This window comes from Borostomias antarcticus (genome assembly GCF_949987555.1).
Source record: "Borostomias antarcticus genome assembly, chromosome: 14".
NCBI lineage: Eukaryota > Metazoa > Chordata > Actinopteri > Stomiiformes > Stomiidae > Borostomias > Borostomias antarcticus.
Genome location: NC_140247.1, coordinates 3,703,089 through 3,713,004, shown reverse-complemented (window position 1 = coordinate 3,713,004; position 9,916 = coordinate 3,703,089). Strand labels below are relative to the sequence as shown.

General features: G+C 48.0%; 1 protein-coding gene across 1 annotated transcript; it reads left to right on the top strand.

Annotated features, from left to right (window-relative positions):
• Window positions 1–3,734: 3,734 nt before the first annotated feature.
• Window positions 3,735–8,280, top strand: rnf44 (ring finger protein 44; the record flags this gene model as incomplete). Its single annotated transcript, XM_084448957.1, has 10 exons — window positions 3,735–3,841; window positions 3,999–4,224; window positions 4,932–5,099; window positions 5,604–5,777; window positions 6,006–6,167; window positions 6,292–6,401; window positions 7,019–7,106; window positions 7,330–7,451; window positions 8,028–8,127; window positions 8,218–8,280. The coding sequence occupies 10 exons, from the start codon at window positions 3,735–3,737 to the stop codon at window positions 8,278–8,280; spliced, it is 1,320 nt and encodes a 439-aa protein (XP_084305083.1).
• Window positions 8,281–9,916: the final 1,636 nt, after the last annotated feature.

The window sequence follows — 9,916 nt, the reverse complement described above, 5'->3', positions numbered from 1 at the left end:
AATACGGTGATGCCCTTAGATCACAGGCGACCAGTTGGGTGCTCTTGAAGACCGACACATGACATTGGAGGAAATTATTCTATCACACTCATACAGTCATTACGGTAAAACTGACAGGATGAAGCGCGCTCTCGAATAATACGCCAAATGGGGGTAAAACGTTTTACTGCCGAAACCCCCAAAAGTGTCAGCATGCATTATCAGTCATGGACAATCGCATAGAGTAGGTAGTTAAATCAAATTACCACTAAATACGTTAAACTACAGCGTAGTCGTTTTCATTTTGTGTTTTTGAAAAAGCAGGTCTCATGTTTGTACCTTTCTTTACAATAGTGGTGAAATCCACGGACGGAATGTTCCATACGTGAACAGCTGATAATGCCGCACCGAATATATGATCGAGATGTGAAGGATTACAAGGGGAATATCAGTGAATCAAATGCTTGCTTAGGCTCCTAACAATCAGGTAACATCTCGCTGTCTCTACGGGATTTGCTATCTTTTCCGTGCCTGCTCAGCATAGGTTTGAGTTATTCCCTGTTGTCTTCCCCGGCCTCCAGCCCCTCCTTGTTTTGTTGCCTGCTAGAGAGCGATGCTGTCGGGCTAATGTTTACATAGAGAGCTGGTTACAAACTGGCCTCTTCCTGGCTCTAGATGGTTATCACTCTTCAGTGAAGCCCTAATGTACACTGGATGTATAGTCAGGCCTCAACAATATAACAGGGCAAAATGTGTCCCCTTCCCTCCTTTCTGGATGCTCGACTGCAGCATTGCTTTTCTCTGCAGTGAGGGAAAGGCCTCGTGCAGATGCCAATGGGATGATAATTTACACGATATATTAATGAAAGTGGTAAAAAGGTAAAAAAAAACATGTTCACATATCCCTTGAGGAATGCTCGACCCGACGTAGCATAGCCTATGAACAATGATCCAACTGAAAAGCAAATGTAAGGCCTCGACCCTTTTTTGCACAAAAGAACCAATGTGCAATATGCTCGTCCAATATAACTAATATGCCTTGCATGGGCGCAAGTGTAGTTCAGTTACATAATAATGTGTGAATCCATGGAGGGTTGGTCTGGACACTGGCTGTGCACTTATGTTGCATAGTCTCCGGCGCACCTGGCCCACTAGACAGAAGGCTGTGACATATGTAGGCTACACATGTTAAAGCCTCCGACTGGACGATTTTGATTAAGTCAATAAATGAGTAATTAAATATTTATGAATATTCCCGGGAGCTTTCAAACATTTAAAAACATCCGTGATTAATGCATATGAATAGCGCATGCTTATAATGTATTTATAAATATGCAAGGACCCTCTATAAGAATAAACATGGGGTAGTCTACGCGTTAAAGTGTTTGTGGCCCAGTGTGGCCATCCTGCCATCATGTACTGAGCATCCCTTCCTCAAGGCCTAGTTACCAGAAAAAGAGAAAAGTTGCACTGCTCATTTGTTTGCCTTGTGTCTTGTGGAAAGGTCGGTCTTGTGGCTTTAGACCAATTCACTGGGAAACAGTGAGCAAGGAAACGCTTCACAGTGCATGTAGCCTACGGAGGATGAAAAGGAGCTGAACGTCTGCTAGTTTTACATGTTAGAGAAGCTCACAGAGCCTATCCTCCATCGTTGATGCAGATGGCAAGATGTTTAAACTACTAGCAGATTAAAGTAGTGTCTCGGGAAGGACTTTAACGCATGATTTATTGCGCCACATACAAAAACAAACGTCCCAATTATTATTTTTTATTGTTGTAGGGTGTTTGTTTACACTGTAATCAAATTGTGTGGATTGCTTTTGTTGTGCTTGGTTTTGCGCATGTAGTTGGAGAGAGGAGGAGAGAGGAGGAGAGAGGAGGAGTGAGGAGGAGAGAGGAGGAGTGAGGAGGAGAGAGGAGGAGAGAGGAGGAGTGAGGAGGAGAGAGGAGGAGTGAGGAGGAGAGAGGAGGAGAGAGGAGTGAGGAGGAGAGAGGAGGAGTGAGGAGGAGAGAGGAGGAGTGAGGAGGAGAGAGGAGGAGTGAGGAGGAGTGAGGAGGAGAGAGGAGGAGTGAGGAGGAGAGAGGAGGAGAGGCTTCATCACAACCATGCAGTTGACTCTGTGACCACACGCGCGAAGGAATGGTGCCAATTAAATGTTTAGGGGAATGAATGTAGCTATGATTACTGACTAAGTCTAAAGGGTTGATTACTCACTAAGTCTAAAGGGTTGATTACTGACTAAGTCTAAAGGGAATGTAGCTATGATTACTCACTAAGTCTAAAGGGTTGATTACTCACTAAGTCTAAAGGGTAGCCGTTGTTAACTGGAAGAAAACTATAAGCTAGCCTGCTAGTTGGTTTTTGAGTCTATTGCACTAGCAGCCTCTTTAGACGGAAGTCTAGCTCTCATCCATACAGCTAGCTAGTTGCTAGGTAACTCACACTAGCTAGACTAGACTAGGCTTTCAGAAACATCCTCTCTTCCAAACATCCTCTCTTCCCAAACATCCTCTCTTCCAAACATCCTCTCTTCCTCGCCAGTCTTCACCTGAACCTCCAGGATACCCCGGACAAAGAGGCACTTTGAAACATCAGCACTTGCGACCTCATCCATCAACTCTAGGTGGCTCACGGAAGCCTAGCTGGCTCAAGTGTGCTCGGTCAGGGTCGCGGACGGCTAGCTACCTATCGTGAGCCCTCTTATTTCAACCTAGCCACGCCAGGATAGCTAACGGTTGCTTGACGAAGCTCGTTGTTGTCTGTCTAGCTCAGTATCTGATATAGTCTCTGAACTAGCCCCTCCTGGACAGCCACGGTACCTAGAGAGCATCAGGTTAGCTGGCTAGCCTGGTCCTGTTAGCCCGTCTGGTCAGACAGGGTGAGCTAGCCTGGTCCTGTTAGCCCGTCTGGTCAGGGTTAGCTAGCCTGGTCCTGTTAGCCCGTCTGGTCAGGGTTAGCTAGCCTGGTCCTGTTAGCCCGTCTGGTCAGGGTTAGCTAGCCTGGTCCTGTTAGCCCGTCTGGTCAGGGTTAGCTAGCCTGGTCCTGTTAGCCCGTCTGGTCAGACAGGGTTAGCTGGCTAGCCTGGTCCTGTTAGCCCGTCTGGTCAGACAGGGTTAGCTAGCTGGATAGCGAGGGGAGCTAACAGTTGACCTGGCTTTTCAGATCATTCCTGACTCATGTAACTTGTTCCTGGGCTAGGGGACATAGAGATGTGATTGCATGCCCTGACCAGCCCATGCTGCCCGCTGTGCGGCTCATGATCGTGAGATAGAGGGCTGGCCGTGTTAGTCCTAGCTGGCTGTGTTAGTCCTAGCTGGCTGTGTTAGTCCTAGCTGGCCGTGTTAGTCCTTTGTTGTTCTCTGCTTTGTCTCTTCCCAGAGCACATGGCTGTCCTTGTTTTGGTTTAAGCTCAAAACAGCGCCCCCTTTTCTCCAAGAGAAAGAGATTTTCTTAATTTCTTAAAGGAATGAAACTTGCAGATGAACATGTCACCTGATATAAACTTTAATTACTATTTTATTTTCTACAACATTTTGCTCATGCAGCACTAGGCCTAAACCAATAGTTATTGCGCTTGAGGTATATTCTTAGAGACCCAAATCAATGGATTGAATGTCCATGATTGTGATAGTGAGGTGTTAACATGTTTTCCTTTTTTCACAGGGTTAAGACAATCAGAGGTTACTAAACAAAAGTGCCTCCAGCACCACTGGTCTCGTTTTCCAGAGTGTGACTCGTCCCCACGACGTCACCAATGCGACCATGGGAAATAGCAGTGAATAGGCGGCCACCCACAGCCCCCTTAAACCAGAGGAGGTTCCTTGCAGAGCCTTGCAACACCCCAGTGCATCTCAGGAGAAGGTTAGTACTCAGTTATGTCCTCACAGATGTTGACACTTAATAATGACAGTAAATGTGTATATTATTGCCACTTTCCAGATGCTCAAAGCATTAACATTGAAAAATACATCATGCTAATAAATCAGTGATAATCATGGATGTGTGTTGGGTCTGCCAGCCCCCCAGTGAGACACCAGTGGGGCAGACGAGACCGGCCCATTCTGCACAACTCCCATCTCCAGGATGAGAACTTCCACCATCATCTCTTCTCCCACCAGCAGCAGCAGCAAGTTCCTGTAGATGAGTCCAGTCAGTACAGTCCCACCAGCGCTCCTCCACGCATGCTTCACCCTGCAGCACACGCACCTCAGCAGAGCCCCATCATGGTGGATCTACACGAGCAGGTAGGAGGAGCAGAGCTGCCTGAAATAGTCGTAGGGTATCGTAGCGTACTGGTTCTGGGATAAAAAGGAGACTCGGGCTAAGACGAGAGTACACAGATTATTGTGCTTTCCTGTGCTTTATTTCCTGCATTAAAAAAAATGCAACATTCACTGAAGTCTTTGTTGTGCTGCGTTCCAGTTGCATCGGACACTCGGGTTGACGTTATACCTCAGTTAAAATCGTTCCAGAAACAAAAGCCCACTTTTGGCGCACTAGTAAACAGTCCTATTACAGCTTTCAGTTATTGTTGATGCGAGGAGTAGCCATCTTGATTTGGTCAGATCAGGTCGGGTAGATCCCCAACAAGTAAAATGGCAGAAATCCATGTTCAGGTGACGTATTTGATGACGATTTTGACGTCAAACTCAGAAAATCCGATGTTTCCGATACAACTGGACCCCAGCATCAGGTTTGGGAGAAAAACAGAAAAGCCTGCAGCAAGCCAAAGACCAGTGAGTTTGTCTGTGCTGTATGATGAACACCTCTGAAATTCAGATATGATATGCAGAATATTCCTTCACCTTCTTGCAATGATTGTTTTGGGATTGTTATAATTAATTTGACTGAGCAATTTCATCATATTGTTTGAGGTGGCTCATTGGAGTGTGGTTTGGTGGTAACTCTCCTGTGATAACATGACTCATCTATTTTTGCTTTCCTCCTTAAGATGCACCAAGGATCAGTTCCAATATCTTACACAGTTACCACGGTGACGACCCATGGTTTTCCCATCCACACCGGGCAGCCAATCCCAGGGTGCAACACTCAGCAGCTCCCAGCATGCTCGGTAATGTTCAGCGGACAGCTCTCTCTGCTCTGCTGCCTTCCTCCTCCTGTGAGTTTGAAAAGGAAGAGCCGGAATGTCAGTGACATCCATATAGCACACCATACCACTCCAGCCTCTCACTGTCAGCTGTTTAGTGATATGTAGCTACTTCAGGTTTTTTCTTGCAACATTCAAACCTTTATCACTTTATGCAGTGGCCATTATTCATTTTTTTGGGGCTACGTGTGCTTTGTTGACGGACGGCAGAAAAGATAGGGCATATTTGCCTGGCATAATACACTAAAATGTCATTTATTGCTGTGCTTTGTATCATATTGAACATTATGCTTTATCACATACACTTGCTTCAACCTGCTACTATGCTGTGTTCATATAAGGAGCTTGGCAGTAGCTGTATCTGTTTGGGAATGGTCATCCTTATGATCGTGAATGTAATGACGGTGAAGAGAGACTAGGGGAAAGTGTTTTGTCATGTTTCCTTGCTCTTTAACTCTCAACTCTCTTGATTAACAATATATTTGTGTCTGTTCTTGTGTGTTCCCACCTCTCCAGCTCATCCAAGCATGCACAATGCAGCATTTGCCAGTGTCTTACCAAGCCTTCCCACCCCTGATCTCCAGTGAGCATTTTATACTGCACCCCACCCCTCCTGTGGCCCCACACCAGCCACCGCACCTTTCTCCTCTGAGCCAGTTCGTCCCTTTACAGCCTCAGCACCCACGCATGGTGAGTAGGGTGCTACACACCCACACACACACACACACACACACACACTCACCAAGCTTCATCCAATGAGCTTCCCCATAGAGCAGAGCTGCTGCTGGATTTTGAAGTGTGTGGACCCAGACACTCACTCTGACCTCAACCAACCAATATACTTTCAACATGGCTAGAACAGCTCAGTCTAACTGCGGTTGTTCTGCCAATGTCTGTACCCCTCCCCCCAACCCCCAGCCTCTACAGAGGGTAGAGAATGAAGTGGATCTTCGAGGGGACCAGCACCCGTTGGGGACTTTCTCTTACCCTCCCTCCCACCACCCACCAGCGATGCCTCCTTCCCTCCCCCTCCAGTACCTCCCACAAGAGCCCCTGCACCAGGAGCTCCCCTTTGGAGTGGTACGTTCAGCTCTCTACAAGCTACGCACACTGGGTTAAAAGAACAACAGCAACCAGTCACTTCTAGAGTGGATTTCAGGATTGACGTGTGCGCGTGTGTGTGCGTGTGTGTGCGTCTGTCCAGCCATACCCCCACATGCTCCCCCGACGAGTGAGTGGCCAGAGATACCGGTTACAGCAGCCTCTGCCCCCTCCCCCTCCACCGTACTACCCTGGCTTCCTGCCCTACTTCCTGTGAGTATCTCCGGACACATCAGGCGCGTGAGGGACTCGCTGAGAGATCAGTACTTCAGAACATGCGTCATAATTAGGGGCGGGAATCTCTAGGCACCTCACGATTCCATTCCGATTCAGAGGGCCACGATGCAATTATATAAACAATAATAATAATTTTAGCTTGACACAACCTGCATACTGTGTGGCTCTAGTCCAGGTCTTCATCTTCATAGAAGCCAATGTGCTTCCATACTGTACCTTCACGTTTAAAGCAGCGGGTGCCGGTTGGATTTCTTTCTCATGCTCAGCCATCTTCACCAGAACTCAAACATAAACACGACGCACATGTTTGTTTTACGTACGTTATGTAGCTTGCTATGTACGATTCACCACTTTTTTTTTTTCTTAACATTTCACCATCAAGCCGCAATGAATTTACGCTTACAGCGCAAGGCCTTTAAAAAAACAAGACAATTCTGATTGAGTTTTCCCACATCGAGCGATGCATCGTTCAAGAGAGAATCGCGATGCATCTAAGAATCGTCCCGTCCCCCCCTAATCATAATGTTCATGTCGGAAGAGCAGGTAACCTCCGTCTGGGTAATATCTTACTAACTATTCTGACCCCTGTGCAGGTCAATGCTTCCTGTGCCTCCGACTGCTGTGGGTCCAGCCATCAGTCTGGACCTAGATGTTGACGACGTGGAGATGGAGAACTATGAGGTATGTGTGCTGGTCACCATAGCAGGCCTAGCACACTCCTATTCTCCTGTCTCCCTACTCGTGTAGAGCAGGTCACTGCTGTCATTTGTCAAGCCAGAGTGACCCTGTATGTTCAGAAAGCTCCACTTACCGATGATTGCGACTGTTTGGGTTGTGTGTGTGTGTGTGTGTGTGTGTGTGTGTGTTTTGTGTGTAATTTTTACCGCCCCCTCTGCTTTCTCAGGCGTTGCTGAACCTGGCCGAGAGGCTGGGAGAAGCCAAACCTCGCGGACTCACGAAAGGAGATATAGAGCAGCTTCCCTCCTACCGGTTCAATGCAGAGAACCATCAGTCTGAACAAACGCTGTAAGCCTTCCACTCTCTTCACATGCCATTTGCAATGTCTTAGGGCATATTCACATATGTTAGTGTGCACCATTGATGCTCACCAAAAGCAAAAGTCATACATTGTTTTCATTTCTCAGCTGCTGCGGTTCGCTTTCACACAGCACTTTCTTTACTCTGGTCCAAATGCAGCATCACAAGTCATATGAAAAGGCTCAGTGCTGTCATTGGTCAATATCTTTCTGGGGGCGGGTGCAAGAGCGTCGTGAAAAACGTTTTAGTGCACAAGGTAGTTGCGTCGGTACAAAGTCGCGCGCTTTCACACCATAACTGGTGCGCACAAGAATTCGGTTGAAGCCGCTCCGATACCCCTTCTGGAGGGTCTCGGCGCGGCTGTTTTGGTGCGCACCTGAGTGCGATTGCTGTGTTCACACAGGCCTAAACGAAGCGCTCTCGGGCCCAAAGCTCATTTGGTGCGCACTAACTAGTGTCTGTGTGAATACACCCTTAGTCACCGCTGTGCTATTTTATGTCCATTTTGGTAATCCTCTTTCCCTCTGTGTCTGTGTGTGTGTGTGTGTGTGTGTTTACTCCCAGGTGTGTTGTGTGCTTTAGCGACTTTGAGTGTAGGCAGCTACTTCGGGTATTACCCTGCAACCACGAGTTCCACGCCAAGTGTGTAGACAAATGGTTAAAGGTAAGCTGGTCAGCCGCTCAACTCTTCACACGCTCCACACTGTCCTTGATATGATGCTAGAGCCTGACCTCGGCTGACCTTGCCTTCCAGACCAATCGCACCTGTCCGATCTGCCGAGCGGACGCCTCGGAGGTGCACCGGGAGGTGGAGTGACTTGGGGCTCTGAGCGCTTGGATCAGAGAGCAGCACAAACCACAGAGTCTTGTCCCAAAGCCCGGGGACACCTGCCACCTAACCCGTGTCCTCCGGCGGAAAAAAAAAAAAAATAATAAAAGAAATGCCAACCGCACCACTCTTGCCCCAAACCTCAAAAAGAAGCAATCTAGGATTGTGCTTGGAGCCTGTCGTACTGTAATTCTGCTGTGCTTCATCCTTCAAGTCTCATGACAGCTACTGCCTACTGAGGTCTGGGGTCGCCATCCACCTCCTCCTCTGCCCCCGCGTTGCAGATTCCAAAGATTTTTACCTACAATATGTCGCTGTTGTTGCTGTAGTCTTTTTTTTTTGTTTTGTTTATTTGGTTTACAAGGTTTTAGGTTTTATCTGGTCGTTTTGGTTGCGCTCCATGAATGACGGGAGTTCTGCATTGGTGATGGTAGGGGGGGTGAGGTGTGGGCCCGGCGGATCGTAGGCTGGACACATTGTGCAATTAGCAGACACATAATAGGAATGCTTTCAACGTGACTATAGGAGACCGGGCCATTTCCGCTGGCTTGGAGCGAAAGACGGACCGTCATAGATGCATGTGTGTGTAGGTGATGGGGCCCAAGTGACTTGTTAATAATGTATGTTTCGCAATAATGTATTGATGATTTGAATAGTTCTGTCCCGTTTCTGTTTTTTGTTTTTTCCCCCTCCCATCTTCCCTCCCCCCCCACCGTTTTTTTTTTTTCAATCTGCGAATGCTATTGTGAAAAGTATGACTTGCTGTGGTTCAAAGTACTGATTATCTTTAAGCCTGAGGTTGTGGACTGCAAAGGACGGACGTGTGTTCTACTGTCCCGACAACCCCCCTCTGCTTCACTGTGCCGAGACACCCGGATGCAACCTGCGGCGGACGGATAGACGGAGGGAGGGATTGACGTGTGACGGAGGAAGAGAGATGTCGCTGTGGAGATTCCCCGTTGTTGTTGTGGAGGAGCACGGCGTCCCTCAGCTTGGCCCCAGAGGCCGATGGGAGGAAGCGGACAGGACTGGACTGTCTCTTCCCGGGGGTCACCGGGCCGCACGACACAAGTGCCACATCCATCCTCCTCACCACCACCACCGTCCCTCTGTCAAGTTAGTGTGGGTGTGCGTGACCTGTGCGTCCCACAGAGCCGGCGGACGCGTTGTGCGACCGCTGGATTCAGGGCAGCACCGTAGGATTTGCATGGACTGTTGATTCGGACTAGCAATATTTTAACTGAGCATTGCCATCAGATTAATGAAAAGAGGTGGGGGGGGGAAAGCAAACTAAATATGACTGCTAGCTTATCCAGGGTGCCCCAGGAGGAGTGGAGAGCGTGTCGGCACATTTGCATTGGTGAGGGGAAGAGGGTAGGCGTCTTCATCAGACAGCCAGACTGATGCTTGGCGGCTTTAGGGTGGAGGGGGGAGGGTTCATGCAGACAGCAATATGTGCAATGAGTGAGGAGTTTTAACGTGAAAATTTGCTTCCTGTTTTTGGAAGACCAGGCTTTTTCTTCTTCGTTTGTGAGCCAAATATTCAATATATACTCTTCAATATTTCAGAGATCTGCCTTCTCAAGACCTTGACAAGCACAAACCCTATTACTAATCTTAAAGA